General features: G+C 63.0%; 1 protein-coding gene across 3 annotated transcripts in view; it reads left to right on the forward strand.

Moving 5' to 3' along the window:
- ATP9B (ATPase phospholipid transporting 9B (putative)) overlaps positions 1-13,347 on the forward strand; it is a 103,132-nt gene that overhangs the window by 11,932 nt on the left and 77,853 nt on the right. For 2 of the 3 annotated variants that reach the window (XM_045849699.1, XM_045849697.1), the window contains exons 3-6: positions 29-179; positions 2,822-2,935; positions 3,218-3,326; positions 4,036-4,157. In XM_045849699.1, the coding sequence (XP_045705655.1) occupies positions 29-179; positions 2,822-2,935; positions 3,218-3,326; positions 4,036-4,157 (496 nt within the window). Of the gene's footprint in view, positions 1-28; positions 180-2,821; positions 2,936-3,217; positions 3,327-4,035; positions 4,158-9,044; positions 9,104-13,347 lie in introns of all 3 variants that reach the window. The other variant, XM_045849698.1, reaches the window with a different exon arrangement.

Genomic DNA, 13,347 nt, shown 5'->3' on the forward strand with positions numbered 1-13,347 from the left:
CACCGTGTCTGTCCTTCCTCTCGCGCAGCTGCTGCGACTGGCTGGTGAACGTCTGCCGGAGACAGAGGGAGCTGAGGGCACGCACCGTGTGGCTCGGGCGCCCCGAGAAGAGCGAAGAGAAGCACCCCGGAAACTCCATCAGAAACCAGAAGTACAACGTCTTCACCTTCATCCCCGGGGTGAGACGCCCGCGTCCCTGCCGACGGGCTGCCTGTCGGAGATCGCGGGCTTCCTGTGCTTTCGCTGTTTGTTGTTTGTTCTCCGTTTTTTCCCTGTCACCGGCCTCGTCTCTTGCTTTTCAGCCATGTTTAAACCATTGTTAGGTAACTCACACGCATTTCAGTGGACATGCCACAGAGTTCAGCTGGAGAGCATTTACGTTTTGATTGTTGCTTTCAGTTCTAGATAAACATCCTATCTATGTTATCGTAGAATTAGTCAAGTAAAGCTAAGTAAAATGACCGGGAAATGAGGGTGAGTTTTGTCTCGCTGGAAGTCTGTCTGGAGGGAAGGGTGGAACGCAGCGCCGAGAGCCTGCCCGGGCACGTCACGGGCACGTCACGGTCACGTCACGGTCACGTCACGGTCCCGGCAGCACGGTCTCCTCGGACCCGTGACTCAGGGACGGAACGCCCGCTAGTGTTTACGGCCACCTGTTCTTCTGCACCTTGTAAATGCTGTGCCTCGTCGTAGTGTTCCGACTCTAGTTCTCTTCAATGGGTGCTGTCCTAATTTTATGACTTTATTGAGTTACAGCCCTGAGTTAGTGTGTGTCACAGTACTAAACAGTGGCACAGGTTTGGTTCTGGTGCACCGTTCCCTCCTCGGTGACAGACTTACCCACCTTGCCGAGGCCAGAGGGGCACTGGCGCGGACTGCATCTCCGTGTCGGGGTGCCCGGCACGTCCCGGGCACTGGCTCTCGTGTGGTTTTGCCAGGGAGTCTCTTTGTCGTGCGACACGAGGGCCGCTTTGCCCCTCGTGAGTCGTTTGTGGTGTCGTGCCGACTTCATGTGGGCACTGACCACCGCCACCGTCCCCTCAGAAGTTGGCCAGTGCATGGTGAGCACCTCGGGCCCTCCCAAAAGACATAGCCGATGTTTGCGGTTCGGGGACGGGCCCTCTGCCAGGACGGTAGCGTGCGAAGTGTCTTTCGGACAGAGAAGCTCGCTCACCTGCAGTGAGCCGTTGTCCCCGGGTTTGCTGTTGAACACTCGCAGACTGGCCGAGACCGGCACAGTTTCCTGAAGGTCCCCACCCCTTCGGTGGACGGTGACAGAGGTTCGGAGCTGGTGGGGCCGCCCCCCGAAGACCGGCGCGGCCGCCCGGACGGCTGCCCCCGAGCACCTGTGGGTGGTCTGCACACTGCGGCTGTGTGAGTGATGCTTTCTTAGGTTGTCTCTTAAATTAGTCTTTTCATCTAAAACGTAGTATTTTAGAAACATTTGGTAATTGCACAGTAGGAAATCTATTCCGTTTTTAGTGTGAATGGCAATTTCTGAATTGCTAATAGGTATAATTTATGCTAACTGAGATTTTAAAGAAATCACTGAGGAGAAAGAGGGCTCTCCGTCCTGCTGGGATTCATTTATGAAATGATTCCAAACGTTGCCGACAGCCGTTGCACACGATGACGCACGTAAACGCGCCACCCGCGTGACTGACTGTTCGGTCGCACGCGCGGCTGAGTGGTGACGCGACCCCTCCGCTCTGCGAGAGCCGTGGTTCCCGACTCTGAATCCGCAGCTCGCGCTCGGCCCGGGCCCTGCTCCGTGACAGCGGCGCCCGGACCTTCCAGTCTCGGGGCGGCGGCGTCCCAGGGGGCCTGGGTTTGCGGGGTGCGCGCGAGGTCCTGGTGAGTCTCCTTGGAGCTGTGACGCGCTGCGTGAGTTGTTCTCATCTGTACACAGGAGCTTTGTTCCGTTTGAATTTCAGTTTCAATCTATTGATTTGAAAATTTGTAAGTAGAAGTCTACTAATGTACTAAGTCTTGTTTTTCTACCTTAAAAATCATCCTGTGTGAACTAAGCAAAAACACAAACTCACAGGATGTGCATCTCTAACGCTCGATCGAATGGTGGTGTTTGTTTTGTATTTCGAATGACCGTGGGAGACCAGGTATCGGGGGCCGTGCAGAATACGTAGGCAGCCGTCTTCCGGAAGACCGGCCTGTGGTTGGCGTGTCCTCACGTTTTACCGTCTCCTGCGCTCTGAGTGAGGCCAGTGCTTCCAGGAGGTGAAGGCAGTTCCGCAGGAAACCACGCCTGTGTGTGTGTTGCTCACTCGCTCAGCCTTCGTAAAGCTGCCAGAGTCCGCGGTCAGGCAATGTGGCGGTCACGTCTTACTGTTTACCCTGTCCTACGCACAAGGGTAGCACGACCCCTCCATCCCAGTGTCTTCTGAGTTGGTCTTGAGACGCACGCACCTGCGTGCGTGTGTCCTCGCCGACGGCTCAGCCTCGGGGAGGCCGGGCCGCGGGCTGCTCGGCTGTGGGTCTGACGGGTCACGGACGGGAGAGGGTCCGGCACAGGGCGGCCGTGCTCGGGAGCGTCCAGAGCTGTTCAGGGGCACGTCCGACGTCGTCGGGCGCTCTGATGGTCCTCTCACCAGTTTCGTTTTAGACATAGGTTGGGGGTAATGTTGTCTTTCTTTACATATGGTTCACTTTTTGGAAAGCTGGTGTCAAAATTGTTACATGGATTCAGACTTAAGGCACGTTTACTGCTTCATGGAAATGCAGTTTCACTGGGTGTTGTGCTGGTTTCACTGTTTAGTGAAGACTTCCCTCGGAGCAACTGTTGATTTTTCCTTCTCCTCCGCAGGTTTTGTACGAGCAGTTCAAGTTCTTCCTGAACCTCTACTTCCTGCTCGTCTCCTGCTCCCAGTTTGTGCCGGCGCTGAAGATAGGCTACCTCTACACCTACTGGGCCCCTCTGGTGAGAGGGGCTGGGAGTCAAGTTCACGATCAAACGTGTACTTGTTAAAGACTCTACTTACGTCCTTAGACGTTATTTTTAGACGGGGGGTAAGGAGAGGAGAAAGGGAGGGAGAGAAACACCAACGTGCGATTGCCCCTCACCATCCCTGGGCCTGCGTCCCCTCACCTGCTCCTTCGGGGCAGGCCCGGGGTGCGGGAGCGGCGGTGGTAAAAGGGGGTGTCCCTCCTCTCCTGCTCGCAGCCGAGCTGCTCCAACGCCGCATTTCCTTTTGTTCTACAGGGGTTTGTCCTGGCCGTCACGATCACCAGGGAAGCAGTCGACGAGTTCCGGCGCTTCCGGCGGGACAAGGAGGTGAACGCGCAGCTGTACAGCAAGCTCACCGTGCGAGGTGGGCGGGTCGCCCCTGCGGCGGCGCGAGCACACGCGCGTCAGAGCTTGCGCGGAGGAGAGGGCGCGTGTCCTCGCCGAGGGTGGCGCCGGGTGGTCGCGTGTGCCGTGTCTAGTTCGTTCTCACGTGATGCCGCGATACTCTTCCGGGGTGGACGTTCACTCATCCTCTCGGTTCCTGGACGCACCCGTGGGGCTGCAGGCACACACACACGCATGCGTGCACGCATGCACACACGGATCCACGATCGCCTGACGCGCTCTGTCCCGTCCGTGTACTTAGACGCGTGTGAACCCCCGGCGTGTGCACGTTCTCCGTGAAGCGTGACGGCGCTGCATTAGAGCTCTCTCCGCGCCGTGTTTGAGCCCAGTCCTGAGGGCCCGGTGGCCGGGACCCCGAGGCTGTGCTTGCGGGAGGGACTCTGAGGGGCTGCAGTGGCGTCAGGCCGCGAGCGGAGACGGATGTGTGCCCGCTGCTCCTGGTCCCTCGCTCGGGCTTCTCCTGTGCTGTGCATTCTGTGCTTTTTAACGAGCCCGTTGCCGTGGTTTCCGGTCCCGGCAGAAGCTGCTGTAGGACGAGGACGGGTGGGGCTCTTACACACAGGTGCCGGGACCGGAGGGGACGGGGGGGGGGGGGGCGGGGGCCCCAGGCCCCAGGGCCTGTCTGATACTTGGGTGTGCGAAGCGCGCTCCGTGTCTTCTGCTTGCAGAAGACGTCTGCACGGTGGGTTGCGTGTTTGAAGGAATCCCGCCCGGAGCAGGTCTTTTCATACTTGATTGGGATGCGTTTCATGGAGCCGTGCAGTCCACGGTTTTCGGCGCATTGACAGAGGTAGGAAGCCGTCGCCACCACGACTGAGAACCCGTGCCGCACTCTGGAGAGAGCCACTGGCCGATGGCCGCTGGCTGCACCCACAGGCGTCCCCCCGCTCCCCCCGACCTCCCGCGGCCTCGTCCCTGCGGGCGTGCCCTCCGGCTCACGCTGCGCACATGGGCCCACTGCGCAGGGGGCCTCCGGTCCCCGGCTCCCGTCACTGGGCGGGGTCTGTGCAGGGTTGGCCCCCGGGGTAGCAGAGGCAGTGCTGTGCCTCTCGACGTTGCCAGACACGTTCCACGTGCAGCAGACGGCACGTCACGCGGCGCCGGGCGGGCGGCGCTCTGCCTGTCTCGTTCCCGCCGAGACCCCCTGGACCCTGAGGGACGTCCCTGGCGTCATCGGCCGCGGGGAGCCCGCTCAGTCCCCGCTTGGTCCCTGCTCAGTCCCCGCGGGCGTCGGGCTCTCGGCCGAGCGCTGCCCGGGCCTGTGTGCCGCCCGCGGCCGTGGTCCGGGTGCCAGGCACTGGGCGTGGAGAGGCCCCGACTGTCACCGGGTGCACTGTGGTCGCCCCAGAGCCCGCCCTTGCTCCCCTGCCCCGGGGGTCGGGCCTCCTCCACGCTGGGACGGGCTCCTCTGAGCCCCGCCCCCTCTGCAGGTGGGCCTTTTCTCGGTGGTCTCGGGCCGGCGACCTGGGGCAGGGACCCTTCCTGTCTCTGCGGCCGCTGCAGCCGCCTCTGCTTGAGGCGTCCTTTCTGAGGACGAAGGCTCTGCCGAAGGAACTCCGGTCCACAGAGATCTGCCGCTGTGTTCCTCCTGGTTTCTCTCCTGCTTTGTGTTTTGTTTCAGGGCCCACATCATGCACACACACACACACACACACGCATACACACGCGTGTCCATGTTGAGGACATGTGCCGGGAGAAGGTGTGGGCATGAGCACTTTTCCTGCTCGCGGACCTCCAGTCGTTCTAGCACCATTTTTGGAACCGGTGACCTCTCCCCTGCGTCGCCCTGCGCACACTTCTGTGAGAAACGACGTCCCTTCCGAGTGCGGGTTCAGTTCTGGCCTCTCTTCCGTCCCGTGGGTCTGAGCGTCTGTCTTTGCGCGAGTGAGTCCCACGCCCTCGTGACCACGTTGCTCTGGGCTGGTCCCCGAAGTCGGGTGCTGCCCGCCCTCCGCTCCATTCTCCGTCTGCGGAGCCGTCCTGGCCGGCCTGGGTCCTGGCGTCTCCGTGCGACTGCGGGCCCGTGTCCGTGAGGCGGGCGGCTGGGGTGTTGGTCGGGGTCCCACTGAACCTACAGGTAAATCTGGGGGGATTCACATCCCAATAACGTCGAGTCGCCAGACCCGTGAATGAGATCGCTCTCCCTTCATTTAGGTCTTTCAAGTTTCTCTCAGCAATGATGCTTCGTCTCCCCTCCAGAGCGTAGATCTCTCTTTAAATGGCGTGTGTGTGTGTGTGTGTGTGTGTGTGTGGTGTGCGTGCAGATAAAACCATCCGCTGCTCATTTCCCAGCTCCCCACTTTGCCTTGTCATCTGTGTTAAATCGGGCTCCTCCCCCCACACCCGCCCACGTGACCGAGGTTGGCCAGGCAGCCCGCGGGGCCGTGGGGTCGTCTGCCTGCTAACTCGACGCACCCCGCCCCCCCGCTTTGGGGTGCGTGCGCTCCTCGGTGACCTGTGCACGCCGTCCTGGGGGCGTGGGGCTGGGCGGTGAGTGGCCAGTGTGTTCCCAGACGTGCTGGGTGACCTGTCTGTCTGGTGAGGCGTGTTCCCGGGCGTGTGTCCTCTTTGGCCCGCTGGGACCACCAGCCTGCTCCGGCGGACCACGGCAGAACGGGCTCAGACACCCCCTCGTGCTTGGAAGCGGGTGTGTCTGGACGCGGTGCCGCCGTGCGGGGCGCACCGAGTGTCCTCCGAGTGCATCTCGGTCGCACTCGCGGGGCCAGGTGCCCGCGACGGGCCCGGCGGGGGGCTGTGGCTGCACCCTGGGTGGGGGGCGCCCGGCGCTGGTTCCTGAGGGCGCAGCGAGGCTCCGTGTGCCCTGGGGCCAAGGCAGTCTGGGAGGGGCGAGGTTTGGGGGGACAGGAGACGCGTCGGAGGGGGAGGGGGTCGCCACGAGGCAGTGGGACAGGGGCCGCGTGAGGGCGCAGCGGGGACGGCGACAGGGGACGGGGACAGGGGACGGGGACGGCTCGCGGGCCAGCTCGCTGCTCGGGGGCCGGCTCTGGGGACCCCGCGAGGAGGGAGGCAGGTGTGCGTGGCCTTCCGAGCGGTCGCCGGGTCAGGGAGCTCTCTGGGCGGAGTGAGCGGAGTGAGCGTGGCCCTTGGTGTCTTCAACCTGTTCGTTGCACGGTCACGCGGAGCCGGGGGAACCGGCGCCGGAGACCGTCCGGCGGCCCGCTCTCCTCACACAGACCGACGGTCCGAGCCGCAGGGGGCCCGGGGGGGGGCCCCTCTGACCCCAGGGAGCCCCCGCACCTCGGCCCGCAGGACGGGCGAGGCGAGCGTGTCTCTCCCGCGGGAAAGAGGCGCCACCCGCCCTCCTGCAGCACCGCGGTGGGGCGCCCGGGGGCTGGGAGCCCGGGGGCTGGGCACGGAGACAGTGGGGAGGCCTGGCCGGGCCGTTCGGGCAGGCCGAGGACTGCTGTCGCCTCGCTCCGCGCCGCTCGCTCGTCAGGAGGGCACCAGAAAGGGAAGGGCCGGCAGGGGGTGCCTCCCTGCGTGGGGACCTGACAGCGGGCGGGGCAGGGTGGGACGGTGCTCCTAAGGAAAGTTGGTACCGGTTCAGACACTGAAGCGTGCGCTGCGGTGTCCTCACGGCTGTGCTCGGGACTGGCCTGGGTCCGTGTCCAGTCTCACGCGCCCGTTTCACGGACACTCAGGTCGACGCCCCTGTGGGTTGGGGCGGTTGTGTTCTGTGCGTGTGGTGGCCTGTCGCATTCAGGGGCGTTCTGTTGTCACCCGTGTCTGCCCACTCTGGTGTCCGTATTTCTCCAGGGCCGGCCGCCGGCTCTGCGCCCAGAGGGCGGCAGCAACCGCACCATTCGCGTCCCTGCGGCTGTTCAGAGGGGCAGCAAAGGTTGCGGTGCGGGGCTTCCCGTGGGCCCGCTGCGTGGGCCCAGGCGGTTTTCCTGCTCCCCCCGCCGGGCCGCTCACGGGGCAGGACTGCAGGAAGGGGGCCCCGGAGGACGCGCAGGCCTGCCCCGGACCCCAGGGTGAGCGTGAGCTCCGAGATGTGTCCCCTGAGCACCAATGGGAGGCAGACTGTCGTACTGGCCCGGCCCCGGACTGCCTGGCCTCCCCTCTGTCCACTCCACGCGAGGACACTGACGTTGGAGAACCTCATTCACGCTGCCTCCTGCCTTGGACTGTGTTCCTTAGCGTGGAGTTGCAGGTCAGTCGCGTTGGAGCGAATAACGGTCACTACGTAATGCCTGAGATCGAAGGCTATTGAGTCTGAATTCTGTCTGCTATGTGAAAGATAGTAACTTTCTCAGAAATGTAGAATCTTGGTCAAGAAGGCAAGAAAGGGTATGTTTCTGTTTCAGAACACTGTAAAATGTGTTGACTGCTTGTTTGTGGCACGGTGGTCTGGGACGGGGGTGCAGAGGCCGAGGGGAGGGGCGGTGCGTGGGCGGGGGGCAGGAGCGAGGTGAGCGGTGCCTGGCGGGGGGGGGGGGCTCCGTGGAGGCCGGGGGGGGGCGGGGGGGGGCGGGTGTGGACAGGAAGCTCCGAGTGACCAAGGGAAAAGGGATCAGAGCAGGCGTTCCGTTGTGGCTGCTTTCTGGCTGTTAACAGATGCACGCTGACCCATCACGGAGACAATGCAAGCCCTGTTGCACAGGTGACTCTAAAGGATGTTGCTGTCTCATGAATGAAAAGTGCCTCTAGCCCGTGTGTGTTATGTCATCGAGGACCGTGACAAGTGTAACAGCATTTGCAAAGCTTGTTGACGCCTGCAGATAGCTCTTAGGGACCAGCTGGGCATCACCGGAGCTCAGCCCCCCCCCGCCACCCCCCGTGAGGAGGCGGCGTTCCGGCGACCAGGCTCTCTGGCTGGCGGGGCGGGTCTGGTCTGGGGCGCGGTGGGGTGCCGGGAGCGCGCCGGGAGCTCGTCTCCGTCCCGCCAGCCGAGTAAACTGGGTGTTAAAGCGCCTGCGGGAGCGTGGAGACTCATAAGGCCGGCGCCGGTCCAGACACAGACAGGGCGCGGATGGGGCGGGGGTGGCGGACACTTGGGGTCAGGGGGAACTCGGGGCCTCATCTTGGCGGCCTGTCACCTGCTCTGCGGGGCGGGGCCCTCCTCTCAGGCGGGTGTCAGAAGTGAGTAGTGTGTGTGATGGGGGTGCAGCCGGCAGGAGGGTGTCGACTCCCCCCCCCCACCCCGCCCCCGTCTGACGGAGCCTCGGGCCCTTGAGCCCCGTCCGGGCCTGTGTCCGGGACATTGCCGGGGAGGGCGTCATGCTGCCCGACCGCCTCTGTCCTCCTCCCCCTGGGCTCCAAGCCGGGCGGGCCGGGCACCATGGTCACGGGGGTCTCACGCTGCTGGGGACGCGCCTGCCGTCCGCATGCCCCTCCCTGTAGCTGAGTGTCTGGTCCGTGTGACGTGGCTCACGCCCGGACTCGCGGCAGAGCCAGAGGAGCCTTCCGGGCGGGGCCCTCGCCCATGTGCGGGGGGGGGGGGGGGTTCCCTGGGGCAGCTCCTTGTGTTTGGGGGCCAGCTAAGAACCTAACTTTAGTGACTCATCCAACATACTTACTTTGAAAATGTAGATGGAGATAAACACCTAGAGTCGTTCCCCCCAAAAGTTATTTCCGAAGTGTTGTGTATCAACTGAAAGTGTAACTGGTGTGCTGTTGTTTCCCTGAGTTGATTGTACCTCTTCTTCTTTTCAAGGTAAAGTGCAAGTTAAGAGTTCAGACATACGAGTTGGAGACCTCATCATAGTGGAAAAGGTTGATGCATTTTTAATCTATTTTAGACACGTATATGCCAATTACTGCCTTTTAGTGTGATTGCGAGTAACTCGTGAAGATGAAGGAAGTGGACACACTTGTTTTGAATCTTAACCATGCTGCGTAAGACTTGCTGCATATGAAGAGAAGCCCAGGTCTTCCCGTGGTGTCGTCGTGTTCGGCAGAAGCACGTCTCGGTGCGTGGAGGGGAGCCACGTGCTGTCTGTGAAACGAGACGTGCTGTTGTTGCCTGCTCACTGCTGCACTGCCCCAGTTCTCCAGCTTCCACGGGAGCGGGCCGGAGTCCGCCTCTGGCCGGATGCATTTCAGCTCCCAGGACACTGCCTGTGACAGGGGAGGCCGGCACGCGGAGTCGCGGGACAGCCGTCCTTGGGGCCGGCGCCCGGTCGGGTGTGGGGGCACCGAGGCGCTCCCGGTGGGCAGTGAGGTCAGGGGTGCTCGGAAGGGGAAGTGGGCGTGAGAAGGGCCAGCAAGGGACAGCGCAGGTCAGTGTGGGGGGAGGCCGCCAGGAGACCCTCACGGTGGCCGGAGGGGGGAGCGCGGGCTGGGGCGCGGCTGTGGGGGGGCCGACCGCGCCCCCATCCGGGACGGCCCCCCCCACCCCTTGTGTTCAAAGCCCAGGACGACCGTTGAGACGTGCTGGACGGCAAGTGCCGAGAAGCCCCTGCAGAGCAGCGCAGCGCGGCGCAGCCTCGGTGCCGGCTGGCGTCCAGGCCACGGGGAGGGCACCGGCCCGAGCCCCGGGGGGCATCGGGCACCAGCGTGGCAGTGCCCCCCCCCCTGCAGACCGGAGCAGCCCGCCGTCCCACCCAGCCAGCCGAGGGTGGCTAGGGCCGTGTTCGGTCTTGCAGAGGCGGGTGGGAGACGGCACCCTGATTCGCAGCTCGTGTGTGTGGCGTGCACGTGCGTGGGCGCCGTGTAGGCTGCCAACCTTCAGCTCCTCCTGGGATTGCAGGTGCTTTCCGTGGCAAAGGGCCCCGGCGAACACCCCCGTGCGGCACGTCTGCACCCGGGCCTGTGGGGCCCTCGCCGGCAGCGGAGAGGCCGTGCCGGACGGCAGTCACACAGGTTCCCATGCCGTTCTCCTCGAACACCGACGCTGACCGTCTCACAGTGTCTGTGGCCGGGGCCCTGCGGGCAGCTGGGCTGGGTGGGTCTCCTGGTTCTGGGTCCCTGTCCTGTCCACAGTCCAAGGGTCCATCAAGCGGGCGCCTTTAGCCTGGGCCCACGGCGTGCGGCTTGCAGTCACCCTCCCCTCGGAGGGCAGTTCTAGCCACTGACCAAGGCAGGGGGAGGAGACAGAAGGAGTTCGGGCCGGAAAGGAAGAGGCAGGAGTGCCCCTGGCCACAGGTGACGGGCCCGCGTGCAGAGGAGCCCGTGCCACTGCGGGAAACCTGCCGGGACTGACGGGGGCGCGGCAGTGGTGAGCGATGAGATCCACACGCTGGCGCCAGCGACAGCGGAGGCGCGTGGAAGCTGAGCCTCGGACGCAGCGCCCTGGGTCGCCCTGCGGAAACCCCGCCGGGGCGCGCACGGCGGGGAGGCCCTGTTCACGGCCTGCAGAGCCACACTGCGGTCTCAGCGGCAGCTGCCCAGGGCCCCCCACGACTGGTCCAGGGCACCGACCCCCTCCCTGTCAGCACCTCGGCCAGGCTCGTCTGCTCTTTGAACAGCATAAGCTTGTTCCGAAACCGACTTGGCCAGGCCCAGGCGCGGAAGTGTCCAGGAGCAAGCAGTCTCGGCAGGAGAAGTGGGGGGGCATCCGTCTCCCAAACCAAGTCCTCCTCCCCGGAGGACGTCCGGAGCACGGCCTGCCTGCGAGGGACACACGGCTGGCCCCTGTGACAACGCCAGGGAGAGCCCAGAGACAGGGCCGCCCAGATGCGCTCACGGGACGGGACGCACTTCGGGAGGGGAGAGGCCCTCCCCTGGTGGGTGAGCTGGGCACCCAGGGCACCCTCAGCGAGGCGTCACACTTCGTACAAACGTCCAGTGAGAACGGATCATGGGTTTTCGAATAAACTGGAGAACTGTGAAAATTTAAGAAGAAACGGGGAAAATACGTTCAGGATCTAGGCCGGGAAAGCAGCTCTTAGACTTGTCCCCAGAAGCACAGCTCATCAGAGTGAAATCTGACGAGCTGCATCCCGTGAACATGAAAATCCCTGCTTTGTGAAGACTCGTCAATTATCATGAAAAAACAAGCGAGAAAGTGGGAGGGAATATTTGTAAACCATGTGTCTGACAAGGATTTTTATCTAGAATATGTAAAACTGTTAAAAGTCAGTAGTAAAAAAAAGTCGAATTAGAAAGTGGGCAGAAGACACGAAGAGGATTTCGCCGAAGAAGGTGTGGACACACCAGGTCGCCCATGGAGAGACGCCCCGCGTCACTGGCGCCTGGCAGCGTGTGGGCGGGGCGGGCGGAGCGTCCCACGGAGCGGGCAGCGTGGCTGCGGGGAAAGCCAGGGCCAGGGCCGAGCTCCAGCAGCGGCCAGGGAGAGGAGGGGTCTCCTGGGCGTTCCTTGTGGGAGTATCCAGTGTTACAGTCACCCCGGAAACTTGTTAGTCCGATAGAAAGCTAAACACACACAGACTTCGTGACCCAGCAGTTGAACTGTTGAGGCTTCGTCGCAGAAGAGCGTTCATTTGAGTCGGCACAGAAGCCTTTGCGTGACAGCCTGCGCCCTCACCGTTCGTGGCGGCCAGAGGTCAAGCGGCCCGGGCGGCCCGGCTGGGGACGGGCAGGGGGACTCTCGCACTCCGACCCCAGGGCCTCGCGTCCGTCCATGACGCCCTCGCGCTGCTCCCAGTCTCCAGGGGAGGGAAGGGAAAGGTATCCAGCAATTATTTAAAGTTACTTCGGTTATTTACGAGTGCCTCGTAGACAATGAACGTGATGAGGGAGTGAAGTGTAATGGCTTGAAAATGAAATGAAGAGAAGAATTCATGTGCAATGGCATCAGAAAGAGTAAAGTACTTATGAATGAAATGGAATTCTCTTTCAAGAATAGACAGCAGAAGTACAACACTTGCCCTTGAAAGCCACGAAACGTTGTTGACACGTGCTGAGGAGGATGTAAGTGGAAGGACGCCCCACATTCACGGGTTGTTACGTCGCCGCCTCCGCTGGTCTGCACGTGCAGGAGGGGCCCTGTCCCCCTCCCCCGCCCCGGCCCCGCCCCTGCCCCTGCCCTGTTCACCTGTCCTGCCGACCTCCGTGCAGGTGACGAGCTGAGTCTCACGTTCATTTGGAAGTACGAGGGACCCAGAACAGCCCACGTGATTTTTTGAAAGTGAACAGAGCTGAAGTATCCGCATTTCTCTGTCTCAAACCCTCGTGCAGAGAGTCCTGGTGATCCAGACCAGGGACTGGCCCAAGTTCGGGGCCGAGCGTCCGTCCACGAGGAAAGCCGTCATTTGGGCCGGCTGACCTTTGACGAGGGTGCCTGGAAGATTCAGTGCGATGGGGGTGTGGCCGGGTGGGTGCCCTTCCCGGCCCAGTGCGGTGAGAGAGGTCCTTCCGCTTTGTCGTGCGCAGCTGTAGTTCCTTCGCTTCGCTGCTGCGTGAGCTGCCCTTTGTCCGTTCTGCTGCTGCTGAGTGTTGGGGCTGCTTCTCAGTGCTGCCGGTCCGGGGGGCTCCTGCCTGCGTGCTGCCCCGGCGTGGGGTGTGGGGGCGGGGCACGCACGTCCCAGCCCCGCAGGTGCTCCCGGGCCTGCTGGCACCCGGTCGGTGTGCAGCAGACGTGGCGCTGGGGTGCATGTCCCCGGAGCTGGCAAAGTGGGGCGTCCTCTCCCGTGTGGTCCGGGACACCCTCCTGACCTGGGAAGAGCCCGCTGGGGTCTCCCGCCACTTCTCTGCCGGGCTGGCTCTCCCTCCTTGCCGGCGCGGAGGCCTTCCGGCGAGCCCTGTGTGCCGCAGTCTCTCTCCGCTCCCGGGGTGCTGTGCGGAGCAGAGGTCCTCGACTGGAACCCAGTCCCCCTCGCTGGTCCGTTCGCAGTCTTTGAGAACATCGTTGACGGTGGGGAAGGGGTCTTCCTCCTCTCCAGAGTGTCGTGAAGATGTTCTCCCGTGTTACTGTTCAGGACTTCGGTCATTTGGATTTTGAATTCAGAAATGCAGTTCCTCTGGAACGAACCTTGTTTCGACCAAAGCAGGGGCCAGGCACCCCCTCCCCACCGCGGGCGTCTGGTCTTGCCCGCACCCGCAGGGGTTCCTCCCGG

This window comes from Phyllostomus hastatus, unplaced genomic scaffold (genome assembly GCF_019186645.2).
Source record: "Phyllostomus hastatus isolate PE091 unplaced genomic scaffold, TTU_PhHast_1.1 phas_contig_80, whole genome shotgun sequence".
NCBI lineage: Eukaryota > Metazoa > Chordata > Mammalia > Chiroptera > Phyllostomidae > Phyllostomus > Phyllostomus hastatus.